The sequence below is a fragment of the Homalodisca vitripennis genome, chromosome 5 (assembly GCF_021130785.1).
Source record: "Homalodisca vitripennis isolate AUS2020 chromosome 5, UT_GWSS_2.1, whole genome shotgun sequence".
NCBI classification, from domain to species: Eukaryota; Metazoa; Arthropoda; class Insecta; order Hemiptera; family Cicadellidae; genus Homalodisca; species Homalodisca vitripennis.
The window spans coordinates 85,565,708-85,591,791 of NC_060211.1; the positions used below are offsets into that span (position 1 = coordinate 85,565,708).

At 33.6% G+C, this 26,084-nt stretch overlaps 1 protein-coding gene across 1 annotated transcript in view; it reads left to right on the forward strand.

Annotated features, from left to right (window-relative positions):
* The window catches only part of LOC124362458 (disks large 1 tumor suppressor protein-like), a 713,149-nt gene that overhangs the window by 602,427 nt on the left and 84,638 nt on the right, over positions 1 to 26,084 (forward strand). The window contains exons 7-10 of the mRNA XM_046816976.1: positions 7,090 to 7,368; positions 9,401 to 9,625; positions 14,961 to 15,108; positions 17,333 to 17,417. Of these exons, the coding sequence (XP_046672932.1) occupies positions 7,090 to 7,368; positions 9,401 to 9,625; positions 14,961 to 15,108; positions 17,333 to 17,417 (737 nt within the window). The remainder of the gene's footprint in view (positions 1 to 7,089; positions 7,369 to 9,400; positions 9,626 to 14,960; positions 15,109 to 17,332; positions 17,418 to 26,084) is intronic.

Genomic DNA, 26,084 nt, shown 5'->3' on the forward strand with positions numbered 1-26,084 from the left:
CAAACAATTCAAAACCAGTTGAACAACACACATTATTAATTTAACTATCCGTGATGGGATTAAATAGGATGAAACTTAGTAAATTCTTTCAACTTTTTAAGGGTAGGTGAAGTTTACAGTAGAGCTTAGGATATTTAATACAGTATACAAATAAATATATTTCGTTAAAAAATAAAGCAACAATAGGTGTTTAAACTTAAGATAATTTGGAATATTAAATAGGTATGATGATAACAGTCTTGTTTTTTTCTCTTAGAGAAATGCATCGCTAATGTAAACTGAAAGGTTTTACCACAATGTGTACCTCTGCCTGATTTATCAAGAGTGCTGAGGGATCATTAGCCTACGCGGATAGCCCGGACCGGCCCGGCGCGCTGATGGTCCGGGTGAAAAATGGAAAAGTTTGAAACCACTCTTTGACAGGTTAATGGAACCCCTGACAGTGGGGTGGTAACATTACAGTAATCTGCCGCGACAGACAGTCGATTGTTGGCCTTGCTGCTTTGCCGCTTTGTCTGTACGGCCGGGATGTACAAATTAAATTCATTCAATATTCGCAGTAATTCACAGCAGGTCTTTTGTATGCTTTGCGTACTGATTTGATGTTGTTAATTTTGTATTTATTAAGTTGCTGTTAAAGGTAATTTCGTTGTTGTTGTTGCTCGAATATTGTTATTTTAAAGTTTTGGCGTTGTGCAACGCTATTTGCACTCTATGAACTGAACAAGCCACCATAACCTATTGCTTTTGTTACAATTTGTTTTATGAAGTCACCTATGTATGTTTACTGATCCGTGTTAGATGCGTAGAATTAAATTGTCTTGGATTATCACATGTGGAGTGATTTGGAAACTTTGGAATAGAAAAGTTAAAAAGTTAAGAAAATCGAAGAAAAGTCGTGGTATTGAGGGTCAACAATAAAACGTACTGAACATTGTTTTCAGTCTCATATATACAGGGTGTCCCATAATTAATGACCAAAATTTAACCAAGTTATAATACAGGTAAAAAAAAACATATTTCATCATGTAACGTATAGTCCTATCGTGTTTAGTTTACTGTATATCTGGCTGTATGTGCTTTTTAAAATATAGTTTGTACCTATAAACTGTTTTGCGATTTCAAGTACAAACTTGTAAGTTTAACGACGTTATCAATGTACATCTTAGATACTTAATATTACATACACGAACAAAACGGAGGCTATTTAAAAATTTCGAAAATAAATAACTTTAAAATGAGTTATTTGATAAAAATCAATAAAACTATAGAAATTGACCCATTTCAATACAAAAATTTTAGTACTACGTTGATTTAACCTCGTAATGTACTATAAAACGATAGAAAATAACTACAGTACACTATAATGAGCTCAGAAGTCCATTAATTGGAATAGAGAGGTTGATATTTACTCGAAATCAATTACATCGTTTTTAAATATCTGTGTACAAATCTTAAAACAGCTGATCAATATTGATACTTATATTATGATAACAGTTGGTTTTTTAATGTATGCAATAATTTTATTAAATTATGCCAACTGAGGTCGTTAGTCACTTGCTTTGTTGCTTGTCTTAACATCATTATTATTTTCTATGTTTATCGATTTCTGATAATCGTGACTTGGAATGTTTTTCGTGTATGATGCTCTGTGTACAAGCGAGCAGCACCTGTAATATTTCTGAAAACATTCTTCTAAAATCATAAGACTATCAAAAGCTTCAGTATTCTTATAATATATATATATATATATATATATATATATATATATATATATATATATATATATATATATAATTTTCAGTAGACATTCAAATGTATTTGCTCCGCCTGGACTCGAACCCGGGTTTCTTAACTTGCCCCGGGCGAGCATGTTACCACTATGTAACACCACAGTGCCCGTACATTTTACGATTGAATTATTTTATACTTGACCATTTCTATCATATATGTGTTTTTGTAACGCGTAATTTTGAAATACCATGTAGTGTCAACGCTGAGTTCGATGATGGTATATTTCACTCCACAAGAATTGACAGAGCATTAGCGAACATTTTTAGTTTGGTGGCATGGGTGACCACGATGCCAACGAAAAAATAGTAGAGTACCGTAATTAATTAAATTTGTAAACAAACTGATTAAAATCATATGATGTTGTATCATATGACATATTATTAACTCGTGTAACCCAATTACGCTAACCCATGCACATAGTCCTGGTGACAGTGTGAGGCATAGAGTAACAATAAAAGAGTGTACACTCTTATTATTTAAACACTGCTATGAAACCTAACTTAATGATCAATAATGTGTATGTATTATGTTGCAAGACACATCAAGAAAGATTCCATCTGAGACGTCAAATTTATAAATAGACAAGAATAAGTTATATGATGTTGCATGCTCAACCATGGAATTTGGCTGAGCGTCGTTGAAGTTTATCATTAGGTATAGCCTACTGACACATATTCATTATGTATACCGGGGGGATATAAACATTTTTTTCGTTTGATTGTCTCCCTCTGCCCGCAGGACATCTCGAGAATATTTGAAAGTTTGCTTACAACCTCAGCGAATTCTTTTATGTGACACGTCGTGGTTGTTAAACTATTGGAGAATAAAATGAGACTTATCAATCGGTATATGTATTTGTAAATACTACAGTATAAAACTTGTAATAACTTCTTAAGCAACAACATTTGTTGTATATAAACATGGATTTAACTGTCCAATTAGCTTTTTTACATAATTAGGTAAACAGGTCTAGTCCATGACAGCCTACTTGGCTATAAAATATAATTTGAATGCTCTTGAGTGATGGGGAGGAGGAATATGTTGCATAATTCATTATCTGAGTATTAAAACTTCATTGAGTATGACGAGAACTGTATATTAGTCACAGAACTGTTATGACAGCGTATCACTGACACTGATTGAATGACACTTAATTGATTACAGAACCAAACATAACACGAAGGCCTAGTCTGGTAAAAACCCCTGATGGCTGTCGGATCCATTACACTAATTGGGCAACCAACCATGATGCCGCGCTGCACAGAGGGACGGGTAATATTCGTGTGCATGCCGGTGGTGCGTTCTCGTGGGGTCGGTCTGTGGTGGTTTAATCCATTGCTGGTTTCCAAGGGAACTCAATAGTGCGTTGTATATCGTATTATGCATCTTGTCATCGGCGGGATACGGTCCCCTCTCACCCCCCCCCCCTATCCGGGCCGACTGAACATATCCCTTCCGGTACATTTTAAGAAAGGTAGATTTTATTTAGGGCGCCCACTCATCTCGAAATGTAAAACTGAAAGCGCATTTTAGATTCGATTATTAGTTCGTACAAGACGGATGGTGTGCAACATACAAAGTGATGTCTAGAAACTTGCACTTGATATGATTGCAATTTGTTAAAAATTACATACAAAAAACAAACATATTCTCTCATAATAACTCGATATTATCGTATATCTGCGCTTAAACGAGAATGTATGTTCGCTATGTTATTATTATACAGTGTGAGTTAAAAGTATGGATACGCTCTGTGTAGTTTTTGACGTATCAAGATCAAGATAAAATTTAACTTCATTAATTTTAATGAGCTGCCATTTGTACTGGGTTGAGATAGACGGCTCTAGTTTCCACTGTTCTTCTTCTTATGTCAAGATCAAGACCTTTCAAGTAGCACTGTACAATTAAACGTTAAGCAATAAAACGACTAAAAACAAATGAGAACTTTCAAATGAGGTATTACTTAATAGGTCTACCTTTACAAATTTTGAGCCGCCCTCCCCACCCCCAAAATCCCATTTTGGGGAAATAGGCAAAGTTCTAACAGCGACTAAAAAGTTCACTTCTATTTCCTAGATAGGTGTCTCGAGTTCCATCCCTCTATCATATCCATAAAAATACTAAACAGATCGTTTCCATACTTTTAACTCATACTGTATACTCCACAAAATGTGTTGTTCGTTATCTTGAATCCCTACAAGATACTATACAAATGTAAAAACAAACATTATCGTAAATTGTCTCTGACTTATTACTTCAGGTATGTTTTATGGTTTAATTGAAATAAAGATGTAAACACAACTCAAGTGATTGCTATATTGACATTCTTACGAACTTAATCAAGTCATATGTAAGTGTATGAAGTTTAAGTTGAATCAATTGAAAATTAGTGTAGTTATAATGTTCACAGATATATTGGGCCTTCTTACTCACACATTGCACACACATATTTCAGGATTTTATGGGTGTGAGTTCTGCGAACAATGACTGTCGGAAACGCAAAAGTTCACTAATACTTTTAGTATCAAACTACATAGTGTTTCATCCATTTTATTGTTACGAAAAAATTTTCAAATAAAAGCAAAATTCTGATAAAAAATTATAGATTTGCATTGTTTACTTCCATTCGACATTAACACAGAATTCCCTCGAGGTAGTTGATATCTGTTCAACGGTGGGCGTCGTGGCGGGGGCGGGCGATTCCACATGTGCAATCGTGATTCTTGGAAACGGTATAAAAAATAATCTTAATTTCTACTCTTAAATTTAGTTAACTGGTTTGAATCCTCATCTTGTAGGTATATACACATATCAATGCAAATACATGGATCTGTTGAAATTAATTTCGCTGTCGTAATACATGCTTGGTAAATATATTTTGCGTGCGATAGAGTTAACTAATTTGTATTACAGCTAGGAGTTGATTCGGAATTTTTCCCATCGAAATAAAATTGGATAAATAAATATACTGGTAAATGCATGCTGTCTTCTGAACATGTTGTATACAGTACGAGACACTCATTCATGCCCATTAATGATCGATTTGACCACAAGGAGGACTTGTAATGATAAAATAAACTTTAATGTAACACTAAATGTATCTATTTCTTAAATGTTTTATCCATATTAAAAAGAAACCTTTTCCATTAATATAAGCTATAAAAAAAACTTGAAATCATGCGAACCACTGCTTTATACTTGAATTAATTTTTAATGCTCGGTCCAAGTATCAAGCACCACGTCAAGTAGTGAAATTCATAAAAGTATTTTTATTTTTTCAGTTCGAAGATGTACTTATGGTGGGACAACTCACATTTCTATGTATTTAAGATGCCAGGCCTGACATTATTTACAAGTTAGGAGTACATTGTAGGGTCTCTTAAAAGTGAAGGGATAATTTACAACCCATAAAAATCCACTAATAAACAATTAAATTGATCTTTAAGTAAACATAAAGATAGCTTATTTGTCCAACTTAGTATTTGTAGGGAATTCGTCAAACCAAGCCGTTATACTGTGAAACATTGAAGTGTGATGAAGAAGGATCTGAAATACCATAAAGGCTGTGGCTATTGTGTGAGCGAGAATGTATTTCACGTCCTGGCCCGGCTCGGGCGGCGCGTCGTTCTCAGCGGGCTGACGTTTTATCACGGAAAGGCGAAACAAATAGCTCCCTTAAAGTGACATAAATTCCAGAGCGAAATTAAATCCGCGGTCTCATTGCGGCCGGAGCTTGTGACAGGCCAGGTAGTGCAAATGTGAATGATTGCGGCTATTGTTGCCCGCATTGTTGCGCGCGCCGCCCCGGTCATGCTGATGCGCATTCACAACACTTTTATTTCCGGTTTATGATTTGTGCCGACTTTCATTGTTCAGCCGCGTCGGTCGAGAATTGATGTAGGTACGCCGCCGCATTTCACGGGCATTACAGATGTAAATGATACAATGCACTACATACTAAGCGAAAGAGGATATTTTTAAATATAACTTATTCAATGTTAAAGAATATTAAGAGAGTGTTTCTTGAAAAAGATCATCAGTCAATGAAACTTATGATAAAATGAACACTTTTCAAAAATACCATTATGTATTTATAGAAGACGTGTATTGGTCAATATCATAAATGACAAAGACTAGCCAAATTACATTTAAAGCAACAAAAATTATTAAAATTATTTGTTATGAAATGAAGGCCCTTTTTGAGGTGGAATAGTTTTAACGGTTGGCTGTTTACGGAGTAAGTTTGAACAGTGTCACAACAGTCAGAAAGCCCAATTTAATATGGACACTTCTTTCCCTATTAGTTTCACCGCTCGTGTCTAAAAAGCCCAGGTTTATCAACGGGATAAACACGTCAGTGTCGTGGATTCCCAGCTGTTAACACACATAACCATTCCATAACTTGGTTCTTGTGTATTGTGAAAAAGATAAAGGGTTAGGAAAGATATGAGGAGAGTTTGCTGGATGGGAGTGGTAGGTACCGGACTGGAGTTCAACACGTGCTCATGTCACTGATATATACAAGATATGTACAAGAGCTGATACATGCAAACTTCCAGGTAGTAATACACGTGTGAAGTAAAAATTTGGAAATAAAAAATTATACACTGTATACATTTGAAAGGTATATTAATTCTTTCAGGTACCATTTTCAGTTCATATTATGGCCTTGGTTCTTTTTATATTATTTGTTTATTGATCATATGACACAGTGGTCCATAGCCACTCGAATCAGTCCAATTCTGAACTCGCTAAGCTAGAGAGCAACAGCTCTCTGCATATCATATCACAATAAGCCCACTCAATATCAGTATAGTTTTTTTTTTTTCAATAGCATTGTGCAAATTCAAATACACTGTTTTACTTGAAATTGTCAACGTTTTCCATTTAAAGACTAATCATAATTGTAATAATCAAGGCGTACCACGCGCCACAACATCCCCCTCTCTGCAGAAATCTCCCTTTTTTTATTTCAACTAGGCTACTCCTGTTCAAGGGGATGCCGTTCGGGGTCAGTATCAGAGACAAAACATTTTCAGACTTGTCATACTTCCAATATCTTAAACTCTGCTACGATACTTTCAACTGTGTTATCATTTTTGTCGTAATCTTCGAGGAATGTTAGTAATGGAGCCAGTCTCTTTTTTATGGTTAGCGCTCATTTTAACACGTCATAGAGTAGGTAATTCCAGAGTAATTGAGATGAGTAATTGCAGATGCCACTGAAACACTGTTCAACAATGTTTTACCCAGTCTCCAGATACAATCCCTGAATGAGTATCGTGTTCTGTGCAGCAGGTGAATGGCGAAGGCGAGTGGGAGTATGAGGAGATCTCGCTGGAGAGAGGCGGTGCCGGACTGGGGTTCAGCATCGCGGGCGGAACAGACAACCCGCACATCGGCGACGACACCGCCATCTACATCACCAAGCTGATCCCGGGAGGCGCCGCGGCGGCTGACGGCCGACTGCGAGTCAACGATGTCATCCTGCAGGTCAATGAAGTGTCGGTGGTGGACGTGCCACACGCCTCGGCCGTCGACGCGCTCAAGCGGGCCGGCAACACAGTCACTCTGGTAGGCCTTGGATCTATACATAGCTACCTTGTGTTTCACATGCATGTGTCAGTGTACTGCCATCTCTTTTAGGGATTTCATTAACTTTTGTAGACTTGTAAAAGGCGTTACTGCACAATTATTCAATCAAATATACGCTCAATAAAATTTTTAATTACAGTTACTGACAAAGAAATTTTTAATGGTTGCACAAATACATTACACAATATGTTTCACGATTCTTGAAATTATATAAATTGTTTTGTTATGGGCATGTAATTTGTAAGAGTGTCATGCTTTTCACCCACAGCATTTTTAACCGCACATTTCATCTTGGCCGAACAAACAGAATGGTCAATTGAGTTACACATATTATTATGAATATTAAGGCATATCATGTACAGTATTCTGTGTTAGGTACAACAAAATTATTATTTAAATTACTCTTATTTATAAATTCATATCTATTATTATAAAACAAATTCAATGATTTAAAAAATTGTATTATAAAGTCGTCGAGAAGGAAGCCAATCTGTCCCTATCTACTATTTGGTAATCTATACAAGTATGTACTCTATACATACGTACATATTATAAATATAAAGAGTTAACGAGCACTCGCGTGATCTGAGCTTGGATTTAAGCACTATCTCCAGGGATGTTTTTTTCACCAGAAGTGCGGCGCTGATGGCTAGTGGCATTTCGTATCGGTACCCTCAAATCACGTGCCAGATAGACCCACGAGATCTGACGTCAGATCACGTTGGACGATACTATAAATATAAATGTATACATATTATACATAAAAAAAGTTAACGAGCACTCACGTGATCTGAGCTTGAATTTAGGTACTATCTCGCTGGGTCGTGATCTGACGTCGGGAAAGTACTGATCAGAAATAACCTCGGCTATCACTGCGGGCTTCGGAAGAAAAGAAAATCAAGAAAATCATCCGTTAAGATACAAACATCCAAATTCAAGCTCAGATCACTTGAGTACTCGCAAATGTTGTCTTTAACTTTGGTACTACTAGTTACATATTTATGATAACCTAATCTAAACCTAGTTATATAGCCTAATTATAAATAGTAGATAGGGACATAGTGGCTTTCATACAATAATTGTCTTTTGAGAGGCAGAAAATAAGTACATGTAACTTTCATAATAAGTAAAATTAAGTTTGTTAAAAAATAGTGGCCTCTGCCGAATCACTTGTAGGAAGAAACTCAAAATGTTGGTTGTTGATGAATATGAACCTGTCCCCTGGAACTTTAAAAGGCCATATTGATCTTAAATTTCACTTAGTTTTGCAAAATTTGACATTGATGGTAAGTAACATATATTTTACTCAAGTGCTTATAATCAGAACCTGTACTTGTACTACTTGGTTGGCTAACCAACTCTCCATCAGTCCTATGTTTGTCTCAGTTTACATATTACAGTGTGTTATAACTGCACTTTAGTATGAGAAACTAAACATATATATTTTATTTTATTATACTTTAAAGAGGGAAACCTCAAAACTACACCTGCTGTTGCAACATTATTTACTGTAGTGTAATGTATTATGTAACTTGTAATATTATATAGATATAATACATTACTCTATGGTAGTAGGTTTAAAGTCTAATTGTTATAGTGCACATTCTTTTTCTAGCTGTCACAGAACACCAACTTATATTAAAAACAGTGTATCTGTTTCTAATTTTTTAAATTTAATTTTATGCAAAATGTAACATGTTAAATTTCAAATACTAGTAGAAAACAATTCAAAAGATTTATACTTTAAAAATTTTTACTTAATTAGGTGAATTTAAGAATATATGTATTGCTATAAAATTAAATATTTTCTCATACACTGGATAACCAGACATTGGAGTATTCTCTCTTCCTTCTTTAACATTAGTAACCAAAATGTTCCTATCTTTAATTCATTCCAACATATATTTTTAATATATCCTGTGACTTACTGTGATGGTGTTTTACTGTGTTTGCTATCTTGTTTAGCATTTATTCTCAAAAAAGATGAAGCAATGGTTGTGTTTTATTGTAGTATGTGAGAAGAAAGCGGCTGGGCCCCGGCAGCATGCGGGTGATGGAGATAGAGTTGGCCAAGGGTAGCAAAGGTCTAGGGTTCAGCATTGCCGGCGGCATCGGCAACCAACACATCCCCGGCGACAATGGCATCTACGTCACCAAGATCATGGATGGTGGAGCAGCACAGATAGATGGCAGACTGGCCGTGGGCGACAAGCTCATAGCCGTTAGGAATACCATGGTGAGTGTCCTTCTTCAACAAACAGGACTTTTCTTTATTTTTTAATATCAAATTGTGTTCCATATATTTCATTACTTACATTTCTTTTGACAGAAAAAATACTTTAGTTTATAGATCTTATACATCTGTATTTCTGAGCTATCCAAAGAAGAAGGTTAACATGCTTTAAGACAATGGAATCACCATTACTAAAAGAACAAGGAAGTGTAATGATATCTGATGATTTTTTTTTTTTCTTAATGTTACAGCTACATTGCCTTTCATGAGGCTTGGTGGAACACACACAATACACTACAGTATTATATTGAGCAATCAAGAAGCTAAACCTCCCTCAAGTTCTGCTATTTTTAAATGATTATTTCATTAAACTGAAACTTTGGGAATATTTCTACATTAATGTAATACTTTTCAATAATTTGGAAATTCGAGAAGATGTCTGCAGTAGGGAGAAGGGACACTCATCTGTTTCAATGTTTACTATTACAGTATGCATTTATATTCTAAATATTAATGTAACTTTTGCTAGGTTTTGAGTTCTGTGCAAATTTTTAAAATTTTATTTTGTAGTAATAACCTCACTCTTGTTTCGTAAGGTGGGGAAACTGTTTTCTCTATCTGCTATCTACTAATCAGTCTTCAGCTGTAATCGAAGTTATAGAACATATATGGGATCTTTTCCATTATTTCACTGCCATCACATTTTACTTACTCTCTTTCACATTAACAGTACTTGTTGTTTCAAATCGAAAATTCTGATCCTTTAAATCATTGTTATTGGAATTATAACAACTGAGAACCTACTTTACAAGGTGTGAAGGTATGTTCCATATAATTGAGCACTATAAAGGTCCTTCTATAAATTTGACTGACATTTTATGTCCGTTGGACTAGTATGCCCTTGCATGTTGATCAATTAACTGTCATAAGCCTTTTCATGGATACTTACGTACTAGTTTGTACTAATTTTGTTGCTCAATCCTTTTTGGAATAAAATTAGCCATTGCCATTTCTTCAAATTTAATAAATATATTGTTGGCAATTATATAAAGTTAAAAAGTTAAATTAGAGATGACTATTACAATTATTGTAGGTAAAATAAGGGATTAAAAATGTAAATAGTTATGTATTGTGAACTAACGTAATGAATAAATGTTTTAATGCAATAATACATACCAAACTAAAATACTGAATTACTAGTACCACAGGCCAAAAAGTAATTAAAAAATCACCACATATTGTAATTTTTTTGTAGTTATTTTGTACATTTATCCAAAGAAGATATAAAGTTCTATTAAAATTATCTGAGAAAAATTAAAGTTTTATTATGAATTTAATATTTATGTGCAGTAGAACATAGTATAGAATTTTTGAAATTGCGTTAAGCTTATTCAGTTTTAATCATTCAAAAAAATAAAGTAAAATTATTACATGCCAACTCAGTTGAGAACAAGATTTTTTTTAATATGAGTGGAAAAGTAACAAAGATATAATCTTGCTTAGCGATTATTACTTTACATTTAGTTAATGAAAATGGAGCTCTAGCTGAGGGGGTGAACTCTGATTGGGTTCATTAAACACAGTTGTACCAAGTCTTAACAGATTTCAGCAAATGTCCTTTCATTAAAAAGTCAGCTAGAATAACCTGAGCTGATGAGACTTGGACTGGGTCCTCTGTAATGAATGTGGCCTAGATGGAAGCTATTGTGGCGAAGTAGTTTTGTTGTGTCAAGTATATACGTGTACAGTGATTGTCTGGACTTTCCTTGTAGCTGTTCAACTTAACTTTGTGGACCTCAGTAAACTTCCTGAAACTGTACCACTTAAGTCCTTGGAATTTTTTTCAGTTTAGTGTTATTGTTGTTGCTAGAGCTTTAATGCTGTTAAAGTGCTCAGTTCTGTTGAACATCATTTCTTGTATTATAACATAAGTTTACACGTGTACAGTAAACCTTTTCCTCGTAATTGTTCAGTTCAATTTTGTGAACCTCAATAACGTTTCCCTAGCAATTCCACTTCAGTAGTTATAGTTCCTGTTCAGTTTAGTTCAATTGCTAAAACTGACATTTTTGAAACTCATTAATTTGATAAATTATGTAATTGTACACTATATAACATTTGAAAAATTGAATTATATAAGTAGTCATTTGTCACAGCCAAGTTATTTGTGGTAGGATGCAACACATTAACATCCAATGTGGCTCCTGTTCTTTCTAGTTATTATTATGTATGTTTATTAATTCATTTCATGAATGAAACACAGTTACTGTCAGAATGAATAAAATAATGAACATTGTAGTAAATTTTTTCTAGATTTTCAAACTAAATTTGTAAATGTTATAATAAATTTCACATCCCTTGCTCAATTTCATGTTATATATCTTAATGGCTGTAAAGAAAAAACCGCAGCTAAAAGGTGAAGTTCTACTTGGACAACTTCATTTTTTATAAAGCCATTGACAAATGGACGCTAACTTGGCTCTCAGATATAGAGATATATCCAGTAGGAGAAATATAATAGAATGGGGCAAATATTTGTTGTCCAGACGAAGTGCAAGCAAGGTGAGTCTGTCAGAGTGTTTGTAGAGGGATTTGTCGCAGTTGTTGCACCCAACACTCTGTTGTGTGCGCTCTCGCTCTCGGAGATTATTGCCTCAGGATACTGCATTGTGTCTCTTGATGAATCATTTCCTTTTTCCTCCGCAATCTTCATCTTCATTTATCTCCTACTATCTTTTCCACTGACAAGTATTTCTAAATGTTTCAAAGCCCTTTTCAGGTGGTCTTCTTGGTGTAGTTTTATTCCAGTAGTAATTTTCCTTAATGTTAAGCTACTCAAGTGATTGATTAAATGTCTTTCATTTCTCATGAGATAGCAGTTTCATTTGTGAGAGTTTTTGTAATATAATAAATGAAAAATCTTGATTGTAACACAAAAAATTAAATATTTCAAGTAACCTGTTTTATTCTCTATTCTCTTATTATTCACTACAGTTTTTTGTTTAAAGTTTATCAATGACAATGGATAATTTGGAAGTATAGTAGGATTTCTGACATTTGCTATCGTTATGTTACAAAAAGTATACCATCTAAGTGATATACTTTTTTTAACATAATGGTGAAAAATATCCAAAATCTTACTGTCCTTTATGAACTACAAATTTACTTTTTTTAATTATTTTTAATCTTTTCTTCCTACACTGTTGTTTTAAAAAGGAAAGCATTGTCACTTTTTTAAATTAGTCACAAAGAAATTTATTATGTTAAACATGTGTATATTAAAGCAATATTCAAAAATTTGTGTGGTAATTAATACTTAAATTTGAGCAAAGTGCTTTTTCTTTGTTATGGACTTGGAAACATCAGTGAACGACTTAACACAAAACAGTGCATAAAAACAAACCACACCTTACTGAGCATAATAGCTTCAGGACAATACACTGCATACTTAACCACAAGCGACAAAGTGACTCACCACAAGGAAATGTGTATTGAGTCAGTTACACATAACTATAACAGGGAAAGGAGAATGGAACTAAGGACACAAGAACTTGGAGAATGTGACTATGAAGATACAGCAGCAATTCAGAAAGTTGGTGTATTTATCTGTGGTTATCTTTGTTATGTTATCTTATGCGGTTATCTTATGCAAGGAGACAAGTATCTGTAGGATGTGATGCATAACGGAGTATCAACACTGAAATTTTGTATATTTGTCAATGATTATCCTTTTTATGTTGCAGCAAGGAGACAAGCATCTGTAGGATGTGATACATAAAGAAGGATTATCAACACTGGAAGTTTGTATATTTATCAGTGATTAATGAGACAGTCCTTCATTAAGATGTGATGTATGAAGAAAGAGTATTAATACTGAAAGTTTGTATATTTATCAGTAATATCTTTGTTCTGTTGCAGCAAGGTAACAGGAACTCAGAGAATAAGATACATAAAGAAGCTAATACTTAACTGAAAGTTTGTATACAAGGGTCACTGTAAGTGTTGGAATATACAAAGAGTATTTGTGTTATTCTTATCAAACGTTAGGCGTGTTCAAAGTAATCCTCTCCAGCGTCTTTTCACTTTTCATATTAAATTTTCCATTCATTTAAAGCACCCAACCACTAAATTTTGTTAATGGAGTAAAAATATTTACAAATCTTATCATCAATTTCGGCTTCTAAAGCAAAGCAACAATTGCACAAATGTTATAGATTGAAGGATAATCAGCAATTGTACATACCAAGATCTGATGAATGAGGGGATTCCTCCATTCATTTTGATGCCATCTTCGGTCAAAAACTCCAAAGTTTTTGTAGCAGTGTGAGATTGTTGTGGTGGAAAATAAATCCTTGGTGTTCAAATCTTAAAGAACTTCTAGCAAGCATTTTTCAGCTTACCAACTTGATATGACAGTCCTTTGTCCCTCTAGATTAATAGCCTTCACCAGTCCTGTACTCCTGAAGATAACAGTGTACATAACTTTCTTCACTGATCATTGTTTATTGACCATTATGTGGGGTGCTTGTCTAGAAACATATACCTGTATGTGACTCTCTCCTTGCTTGGAATGTCATAAAATGGTATGAATGTCTCATTATCAATTACAATTTTGGTAATAATCCAATAACCACCATTATTTACCCCATTAGTTGAAGGGTCTGCTGACTGATCCTCACACTCTCAACTTTTTGTTCATCTGTCACATCACGAGTTACCCATGTAGTTCTAAATGTCATACAAAATTATATGCAGTGCTGCAGTTCCCATCCTTAGGATAGGAAATCATTTAAAAAGTGCAGTGTCTGTCCTGTTAGATCATCGTGACCACCTAACGTTTTCTTGAGTGACAGCAGAATACATCTTTTCTGAACGTTTGTCATCTTGAATTGAATTACAACGCCTTTAAAATTCCAGATGCCACCTATAAATAATAACACGGCTAGTGCTTAAGAAATAAAGGTAACTTTGAGATATTGGGTGCAGTCCTCTTAATTCAAACTTACTTAAAAAACATTAATGCGAAAATGCTTTATTGATAACTTTATGACTTCACAAAATATATTTTTCTGAACAGATGACACAAGTACATTGATGAATACAAGTTGCTATCAAGACTAACTGGCTCTCGTACAGCTAGATAAGAATGATAATATTATTGCAGTAGGCACTGTCTGCTGGTATATCAAAACTTTCAGATTGGCTCTTGTATTTATCAGTAGCTACATTTGTTATGTTTGTAGCAAGAGACAGGAACCTGGAGAATGTGTGCACAAAGAAAAAGTAGTAACACTGAAAGTTTTTATATTTATCAGTATGTTTCTTTCTTATGTTGCAGCAAGGAGACAGGAACCTGGAGAATGTGACGCACGAAGAAGCAGTTGCAACACTGAAAGCGACACATGAAAGAGTAGTGTTAATAGTCGGAAAACTGGACCAAGTGTTTCTACCGCCACCACCTCCTCTGTCGACGAGTCCGCAGCCTTGTGAGTATTTCCTGATTTTGTTACATTTGACACTACTATAAGCTTTAGAAGTGAAATAAATTGAGGAATGACCTACACAGGTGTAAGACTGTAGATTTCTGGTTTTATTCCTGGAGAGTAAATAAATATTGGTAGGAGAGTAGGGTTTTGGGTTGAGCTTATGATATTGGGTTAATATATCATATTTCTAAGAAATGATCACTACCAAAGAAGTTTAATACTTTCAGGTTTGTGGAGAACATTTTAGCTCTCTACTATCTTAAGAACACTGAGTCTGCTTGTATAAGATAATAGAAAATTCTCATTATCTCAGCTGCTTCATTCCTATTGTGTAGAAACAAAATGCTAATTGCCTAATCTCTTAACGATTTCTGACATAATATTATATAGCAATGTTACAAATTAGTGCCACAGAAAATGTTTGGTTTCAGCACATTTGTGCCTTTATTGTTCTCTTATTTGATAATATTATTTAACACAAGAAGTTATCCCACAACTAACAATGACCATTCACATATTTTTAACATTTTCTGCTAGACTTCAGCATCTGCTTGTTTTCCTCTGTGAACTCTTAGCACCATAATTATTATAATTATATACTAGAGTTCAGCTGTGTTTCCGCAATTCAAACAGCAATCATGTTTAGCCATTGTATCAGTAGATTTATTTATATTGTATGCGTTATATTGAAACATTTTAGTGTGCAATGAATGTATCAGAAGGCAAATTAATCATTGACACGAGTTTGTGATGATGAATTGAATTCAGGGAGTGATAATGCTGATTCTATGGATGATGTTATGGTGGATCTCAACAATAGGACATTTAAAACTAGTAGTTATCAAAACATCACTTTTCCAATATTGTTTATTTTTGACAAGGACTTTCGAAACGAAATGTTTCATCTTCAGGCGACTTCACAAATATGAAACCTTTTTTAATTAAGTAAAACTAAAAGACTCAATTTTAACTTTGTCCTTAGAATGAAAATGCAGATCAGGGAAGAGTAGGTCTAAAGCAGTGCATCTAAATAATATGTAAACAAATTGCATGGTTTCAAAAATGTTATCGGAATGTCAATTTGAAACATTGCAAATTCCCTGCATTAATTTACTTTAAGCAGATTTTAAAAAAATTTAATAATATTATCACTTGAACAAATTATTATTATTAGGCAAAAATAGCTTTAGGGGAATAAAAGCAACTTTAATGAGTTTTTATTTTCCTAAAACACTTAATGCACTAATTAGTAGAAACAATCTCTACAGTATTTTGGGTATTTATGCAATGTTTTGGTATTTTTAATAAACCTGTAAGGTGTTAAAAACAAAGTCTTTTTTAACTCTTTAACAAAACTCTTTATTTTATGTCTGTAGTACTATGACAAATTTTATTAATTAACCACAGTGAACTTATGTAATAAAAAAATTTGCTTAGCAGTACAAATTTATTGTTTTCAATCATGTTCATTTAAATTGTATGTCATTAATAAATAGTGGCAAAATGTGGTTCAAAATGCACACTTTATTCAGTAAATGTTGTAGATAATCACTTCCACAATAAGAGAAATGTCTGAAAAGTTTAGGTTAAGACCTTGTGTTTGGGTTTCATTGGTTTCCATTGTATTGTTACACAACATAAAAAATAATCTCTAAAGTTCATTTTTAATATTTTACAAAATCTTTGATTTTAGTTCAAGAACACAATATTTCTAAAATAAAAAGTTAATTTGTAAAATCTAAAAAACTATTGTTAAAAATTGAGTTTTTTTTTAGAGAAATATTTTATTTAGTAGTTGAATTTTTTTTTATCAGTACATCCTTGTGTTGTCCCTTACAGTTTCAATTATAATTTATCTAAAACTAAAATTTAATGTGCTAAAACTTTTGAATTAGCTTTAGAATGGTGTATGTTTCTGTATATAAGAATCCAGTTAGTGCATTTAGTTTCCTTGTAATGTGCTTTACATATAATTTAAAGTGTAATGACATTGATTATAGCACAACACATACACACTCAAAGATTTCCATTGAAAAGCAAAATATAATTTTTTGATCCGTCAAAATAATTTCTTCTATATAATTAGTATAGTTGCTTTGTGGAAGAGAATAAAATATTTACTGAACCATTTATTCATATTAATGTAGTTTTGAGTAGTAACCAGTATCAACAAGCAGTACTTGTGTGATGAGTAGCTTAGCACTGACTGAACTGTCTGTTACAGCTGTCCAAGACTCGATCCACGCCTCCACCACCCAGCTGCAGCCGCCCACTCCGAGAGCAGTTAGTGTAGAAGATGTCTCTAACAGGTGAGTGTTCTGTTGCTGCGTACTTGGATATAGCAAGACATACCTTAGTAGAATATGGAGAAACAGGAACGAACTTTATCTGATTATTTGACTTAGCAGGTTGAAAAAAAAAAAACCACCGGTGTAAACCGTAAGAAAAGGAGAACAGGATGAAAAAAAGAAGGAAATAATAGAAAGGGAATAGTACTTTTTTTACCTCTTTAAATTCATCAAACTCAACACTTAGAGAACAAATTTGTGGTTCACTCGCACTGTTATCAAAATATATTGGAAATAAAATTGGGGTTTATAATGGGTGCCTTAGAGAACCCTACAAATGTAATGTGTAGAAATCAAGTATTTTTATTGAAATAAAATTTAGGAAAATAAGACTTTTAATAACATTTTTTAAAGGAATTATATATTTTTATAAATAGAAGCATGTATTCTCTCCAGTCATCTCTTATATACATGCTGTTGATTACTTAAAATAAAAGTCCCATCATTTCCTTTTATTGAGAAAAACAGGTGTAGCTGAATGATTGCTTGAAATGTTTCCTTAGATTATTGTTTAACCCTGAATCATTGACTCCAGCTAGATCTAAGTGATGCTAAGATACATTACTCTATCTTCAGTAAATCATCAAATAGATAGTGTGGACTAACATAGTGTACATTAAGGCTAGAACAAGAAATAAATCAAGCATCCAAGATTCTAAGAATTGAATAGTTATCAAGTTCTTTCTGAGCTGTTTAATTTTTATGTTATGGTTATGGAACATATGACCATTTTAAGAATGTGAAATGGACACAAAAATTCGACATTACAAGCTACAAACAATGGTCTCTCCCGGCAGTTTTTGTTGCCATCTCAGATCTTGCTAAATCTCCACGAAGTATAACATTTATACAGAAATCAAGAACTGGTTCACTTTAGGATTACTCTAGTAATGTATAACGGCTGACTTACATCAAGCGTAATAAACACTCCAAACAAGAACATTCTTGCTAACAAATCCAACCCAGAATCAAAATCAGCAAAAAATAAGAAAGAACTGATGGAAACCGATCAATGGCCAGCTGACAAATCAGTATGTTATAATGAAGTAGAGTTTAGAAGTATTGGAAAAATTTGAATCATTTTGATTTATGCTCAATAAATCAAAATTGAAAAAAATGCTACAGATTCTTTTGAGAGCAGTTCATGAATACCTAACACAGGGCTGCCCAACCTACGGCCCGCGGGCCGAATCCGGCCCGCAAGTCAGTTTTATGTGGCCCGCCTTGTTGCCAAAACAACCAAATTTGTTTACAAGCATTTGAAATATTAAATAAATACAAATTTTGAGAACCAAGCAGTCCAGCCGATTTCACGTAGAACAAGTCGTATTCATTTGGTGGAGTATGAGTGTTCAAAGAAGTAAAGTAGTTGCAGACAGATTTCACTGACTACGGTGGTGGCTGCCGGCTGGCGAATAGAGCGCGCGTAAAGCACAGCGCGCGGTGCGGCGACGTAACCCCTACCCAACTTAAGGTCACCACTCGCCACGTCATTTGTATGTCCTAGTATCCTAGTAGGATTAATTAAAATCAATGTATTCAATTTATTAGTGACTTTTTTATTGTTCCCTCAGAATTAGAGCAAACATCCAAAAGTCTGGGTTTATATTTATTTCTACTAAAAGTACCTAAACACATAATATATTATAAAACCTTTACCTAACAACTAATAAATAATAAGAAATTACAATAATCAGGAAACAAGGGCCAAATAACCTTAAAACTCATATTTTGCACAAGATTTCTGGAACAAACCCCGGGCAATACGTTTTGTTTGGGGTCCCAAATTCCCTGGGATGTTGGCCGCCTGGCCATAAAGGCTTTACAATGTGGCCCTTGGGTAAAAAAGGTTGGGCACCCCTGACCTAACAGATCTAATACCTTTATTCAGTTATACAAAGAGTTATTATTTGCTTCATGGAATAGATATTAACCCACATTCATTGTATGCAGCTAATTAGAAATAGTGTTTCCTTGAATAATTTTGAAATAGTTTTATTGTTTACTAAGAAATTTTCATTCATTCTACTCTTGGGAAAAACTGTTATACATTTGACCACTAACATACATGAACAATATTTGCACAAAATCAACTTTTAGTTTAAATTTAATTTCCTATAACTGTCATATATTTTTTAACTCAACAAAGGATATTCAACCCTGTTTTTAAACGTTTCAGAACAAACAAACTCAAACTGGTATACAATTATCTCTACTTTGATCTTAAGAAAGATGTACATTGTATTTTGAAATATTTGGAAAGAAAAGGTTCTGATCTCAAGTAAATAACATTAAATATATTTAATAATGTCTTTGCAAATTTTAAGTAAAGCTATGAATAAAAAAAATAATAATTAATATACCAAAACAAATTATACCATTTAAAATTTTAGAAAATAACATAACAATGGATAATTGGCTGAAAACTTCAGAGAGAGAACCCCGAAACCGAGTTAATCAAGCCATTACTTAAATCATGCCATTAGGATGGTTAAACAATTCCAATAAAGTCATACCATGATGATACAAAATAGATCTGGACCATGTTAAATGTTAGGTCTTTTTAAATTCTGTGTTCTTTATTGTTTCAACAACATAACAATTACAAATCCTAATCACGATAAATTTTTTTTTGCTAGCATACAAACTATATTATAAACTACGTAAGATTAAAAAATACTTATTCAGCGAACAAAGTAAATTTGTAACAAGAACAAACTTATTTCATGAAAAAAAACCAGTGCAAAAATAGCATTAGAATAAATAAGTAAATATATATATATATATATATATATATATATATATATATCAAATTTCAATAAACACAAATCACAAATGAACTTACTCCGCCGGGACTCGGACCTGGATCTCTCACTTGCCGGGTGAGTGTGCTACCACTACACCACAGAGCCCTTACTTTTTACGATTCAATTATTTTGTATTTGGTCGTTTCTGTCACATATGTGTTTAAATAACCAAACTAACATATGATCGGAAGACTAAATACTAGTCAAACTATTTTTATTTACATTAATTAAAGTTGTATGAATGGCAATAGCCAAATTTAATTTCAATAAACATTGAATTACAAAAAGTACTTGCTCCGCCATGATTCGAACCAGATACTGCCATTTTATCAATAATTCTATTTATCAAAAAGGGTCAGACCCTCTTGAAGAGGCCAGATCCTGAACATAACTAATTTTTATGTAAATCTTAAGACCATCAGCAAATATTAGGTTTTGGCAGCAGAGCTTGGAACTGATTTTGTTTAATATTCTGGTTTTGGCTGGGCAATAGTGTCCAGATGTACACTATGGGTCTCTATCAGGAATGTCTAGTATCCTATGTTTGTCTAGGTCCTTATGTATCTAGTGTCCTCTGCTAGCGTGAGCATTGAGACACAGTGCTGTCAACATAACAGGGCTATTATGTTACTTAGTATATTTGTGCCTTGCTAAACCTTAGGTCTCTTGATATCTATCTGGTTTTGGCTGGACACTAGTGTTCATTTGTACAATATGGGGCTCTACCAGAAATGTCTAGTATCCTATGTTTGTCTAGGTCCTTATGTATCTAGTGTCTTCTGCTAGCGTGAGTATTGAGACACAGTGCTGTCAACATAACAGGGCTATTATGTTATTTAGTAGGTTTGTGCCATGCTAAACTTTAGGTCTCTTTATATCTATCTACAGTATTCTGGTTTTGGCTGGACACTAGTGTGCAGTTGTACAATATGGGGCTCTACCAGAAATGTCTAGTATCCTAGGTTTGTCTAGGTCCTTATGTATCTAGTGTCTTCTGCTAGCGTGAGTATTGACACACAGTGCTGTCAACATAACAGGGCTATTATATTATTTAGTAGGTTTGTGCCATGCTAAACTTTAGGTCTCTTTATATCTATCTACAGTATTCTGGTTTTGGCTGGACACTAGTGTGCAGTTGTACAATATGGGGCTCTACCAGAAATGTCTAGTATCCTAGGTTTAGATTTCTGCTTGCGTCAGTAATGAGGCGCAGCGCTGTCAACATAATAAGACGGTAATGTATATATCTGTGACATGCTACTACACTCTTTTGTCTCCAGCATTCCTTATCTATATCTTCTGGTAGCTGACTAGAAAGCTTACTGTTGCATAACTAAGACAATAATAACTAACAAACATAAAAATAATGAAAGTAGGAATTCCCTAGAATTGATAAAATAAAAATAAAAGTATGAATAATAAGTAATAAAGAGTATGAATTAGCAGTAGCTCTTGATTTGTTTTTTTACGTTTATACCATGTAAATCTACTATAAATATTCAGTATTAAGTACTAAACTACTGTAATGTAGCAAATCAAATTTTGATGTTATGAATGGTTTTAGAGAATATAAAAACTAATATTATGTATAATAGAAAAATCTTATTAATTACCATTCAATTTTAACATATTTAAAGTGCAGTTAAAATTAACTTCCTTGTCCTCCACCTGGTTGATGGATCCCCTAATGGCACTTGTAATTAGTGATATTTTGGTGTCTGTTATTACAGTTCAGATATTGATTGCTTCCAAATTTGACTTGACACCACAATTGGATGTTAGTTGCCTGACCCTCACAATGTAATTGGCCATGTTTAGAGATTGGTCAAGCACTGTATTGCTAATTAGTCATGGATTCTGGAAGTATCTTTCATATTATCAGTTACTAACTGGAGACTCAGGACATACCTTGTATTACCAATAACTAATTGTAGATTCTACGCATAGCTTGTTTTACCAATTATTAATCGTGGATTCTGGAAGTACTTTATATATAATCAATAAAGTAGGAGTACGATGTGCTGTGTAACAGGCTTCGCTGATGTTCATTGCAAAATTCTGTAGCTCTTTTCACTATTGACAGAGGATTACAGACAATCATACAGTAAAGATAATTTTTACATACCCCAACAAACAAAAGAAAATTTGTGGTAGAATACTGAGCGTTAGGTTTCAACAACGCTCAGCCAAATTCCAAGGTTGGACGCACTATCATAGAACTCATTCTCGTCTAAAATCTAAAGTCTGCAAATAAAAATTTTCTTTAAATATGTAACTATGTCATACATTCATGTTTTGTTTATTAAATTGGTTATCATATCAGTGTTTAACACGTTCGCTACCCACCATGTTAAGAAAAGTCGTGTACCCACAGACCAACAGGCTCAAATATGAGCCGCACGGTTTCTTCCCGTGCACCGGCGTCCCAAATATGCGCCGCTCGGGGCACCTCAAATAGACTGACGTCCCATATTTGCGCCGCTGTTTGCATGCCACTATTATTGCCATGAAAAATCACTGGTCTATTTTAGAGGCTTGATACTTTTGTATTGGTCTATGGGGATGTCTGGCTCACATGTGGGACGCTTGGTCTCTGGATATCTTAAAAATTACGTCCTATCATGGCCTATCATCCCAACTTGTTATAACCAGTGGCACAATAATTAGACTATGAATATGTGAGCACTTAAATATAATGTAGCGTGGAACATTCTGAATATAAGTGTAAATTTAATAACTTATTTAATAAATGTTCACTTATTTTGTTAATTAGTTATGACATATGGGTTAACAGTCATGTATTATGTCTTGTAGAGTAAAAAGAACCCCATTTATGTTTTTGTACCTTGAAATAAAATAAACTTTATTTCTACTTAATTTTCTTATATTTTACTTTTTTAATTTCTAAACTTAAAATTATTGTAGGCCTACAGCCTAATAAGATATGTATAATAATACATTCAATGAACTTGTATTTATGACTCTGTTGATTGAGCTTTTGTACCATGAATTAAAATACTATCATAATAAGATATGCATGTTTGATTGAAACTTACCCTAAAACCTTCAGTAATTGAGCAAATAAATAGTGGCTCATATATGGAACGCTTGGTCTATGTTAAGATTTTGATGCTATAGACCGAGCGTCCCACATATGCGCCGCCGTAAAAATTACGCAAATCAGCAATATATCAAATAAGAACAGTACAGACGTACATTTTAGGTTATTTTGTTGAATTATAGCTCAATTCAACAATATTTTATCCTTGGTCTATGGTTAGTCTCACACCAATCATTCTCGGTCTGTGTAGAACAACCACATTTTGTAACGTTGGTCTGTTACGGTGACCCGAGCGGCGCAAATATGCGCCGCCTGGTAGCGAACGTGTTAAATAATAAAATTTCAACTGCCAATTCACCAAAAAATGATGTTGTATGAGTTGTGATAGTTAGGCATATGTTACATGTTAAAACCTCTTGTGAATGTATTAAATTTGTTTTCTCAATTATTTATTCTGATTTTTCTTTTTGCCATAATACCAATATAATAATAATATTCACTATTCACTAACGGTCAGCCAAATCATATGAAGAGTGACATGCATCATCATCAAACTCAGTGTCAATCATATAGAAATGAGGATTCATGCACGAATGAGGATTCATGCACGAAGTCAAGTCTATACGTCAGTTCGGTTTAGAGATATTGTGCTGACAGACAGATATCTCCAGCCCCACGAATGATAAGCTGTACTAATGCTCAGCCAATAATTACTTATTGAACCTACCTTGTATTACCAGTAACTAACTAGAAACTCTAGAAATACCCATTATTAGAAATAACTAACAGCAAACTATGGACATACCTTGTATTACTAATAACTAACTGGAGACTCTGGACATACCTAAGTATATTTTTAGAGTGAAGAATATAATATGAGTGAATGAATGTAATGAATGTCTGAGGATGGTGTAACAAATGTAATACCATTGTTACGTTCTAAGATTGGCTCTTTGTAAAGCCATTTTTATTAATGGATAGTCTGGTAACCAAGAGAGTCCAGTGCTGATAACAGGGGTGTGATCTATAGATTTCCCAATTTTGATTGTATTTTGATGCTACTGACTACAAAACATACAATTTAAATGCATTATTACTTACACAGTTAAACACCAGGATTTTTTGTGTACATTTTCAGATCGTTCAATAAATTAACAATGAATAATAACAAACTTAGGACTTAAATTTACTTAACATAACATATTATAATTACATATATAACAGGAAACGTTTATAAAACAGTGAGTAAAATAACAATAAGAATAAGTAATCATTTGGAGACTAAATTTAAGAAAGCGATTGTACACCTGCTCCATCACATCGGAAGCTCTCAGTGGACCTTTTGTATACTATAGAAACCTGTTCCAGCCAAGTGGTTCTTTAAATAAACTTTAAATAATTTTAAACTATTCTAATATCTAATTGACTGAGGCAGTGAATTAAATAGTTGTGGACCAAAGAAAAAAAGAGAATTTTGAATAAAGATAGTCTGAATTTATTAATTACAATTTTGTTTTGTCTCCTATTTTAAGAATGATCTAAGACATAAAAATTACTTCTGTTTGAAAAATATATGCCATGGAATGGTAAATTAAAAGGTTTGCCAATGTTGCAGTACCTCTTGATTTGTAGAACTCCCTTCAGCTATGTTGGTTCAATCCTCAAAACTAGCCCTCAGAGCCCTCTTTTGGAGGCAAGAGTCTATTGAAGGAATTGGCATTAAATTGCAAAGGGTTGTAGTTTATTTGATAACCATTTAATAATGGCTGATGTTTGTTAAATGAGTTAGGTGCAGATATCATTGGTTCAGAATGGTTGTAATTGTCGTCATCAATTACTCAGCTCAATTTTCTGTAATTACAATGTCCTTAAGTTGTTGTTTTTCCATGATTAACGGAAACAATCGCTGTTGACAATGCTAGAGTAAAGGAATGCAGACGACACAGACTGGGCCTCTTGCCAGAGATGAACCAATGATGATAAAATACTTGGACTTGTTTAAGGTTAGAAGTGGAGGGGTTTTGTGGCCTGTGAGAAACTGCCACCTCTGTGGCTGACAGGGAAACAGTGTTTTGCCAACTTGGATTATCGCCCCAGGGTGGGTAAAGCTGTCAATGGATAAATACCGAACATTGAACATCTGCCAAGGATACACAAGGTTTCAGTTGCATTCAATTTGTTATGGAATTGGTATTTCAGATTGCTTTGGACTGTGATCTTCCACACTATAGCTGAATGTTTATTCAAAAAAATAACTAATATAAGTAAATAAAAATCTTAGCCTCATTTATCAAACAGTTTATTTGCCATGGTAAGACATAATTACTTTCCAAATACTTATGAGGATAAAACTTGACATTTATACAATTTTAAAATAAATGCTAAATATATTTCAGTTTTGTGGGTGAATACAATTTATATAAATGATAATGTTTATTGCAATAAATAGTTTTTCTTTGTATACAATTTTTAAAATTAAGCATTGGGAGGATATTAAATTAAAACTGATTTCATAACTGGATTTACTGAACCTAAATTAATTACATAATAACGATTAGTGGATAGTTGGGTGAATGATGATTCATAGCAATGATTGATGCACAGATTGTTTTATGAACTGTGCCTGTGGCCACAAGCCTACTGATAGTGTCTGTGATAAACTCACAGTACTGCATTGCTGACAGTGCATTTAACTGCTATTTGTCGACATATCTGGTGCTCACACTGTTTGCGGCTGTCATCTGTCTGGCTGTCTGGCGT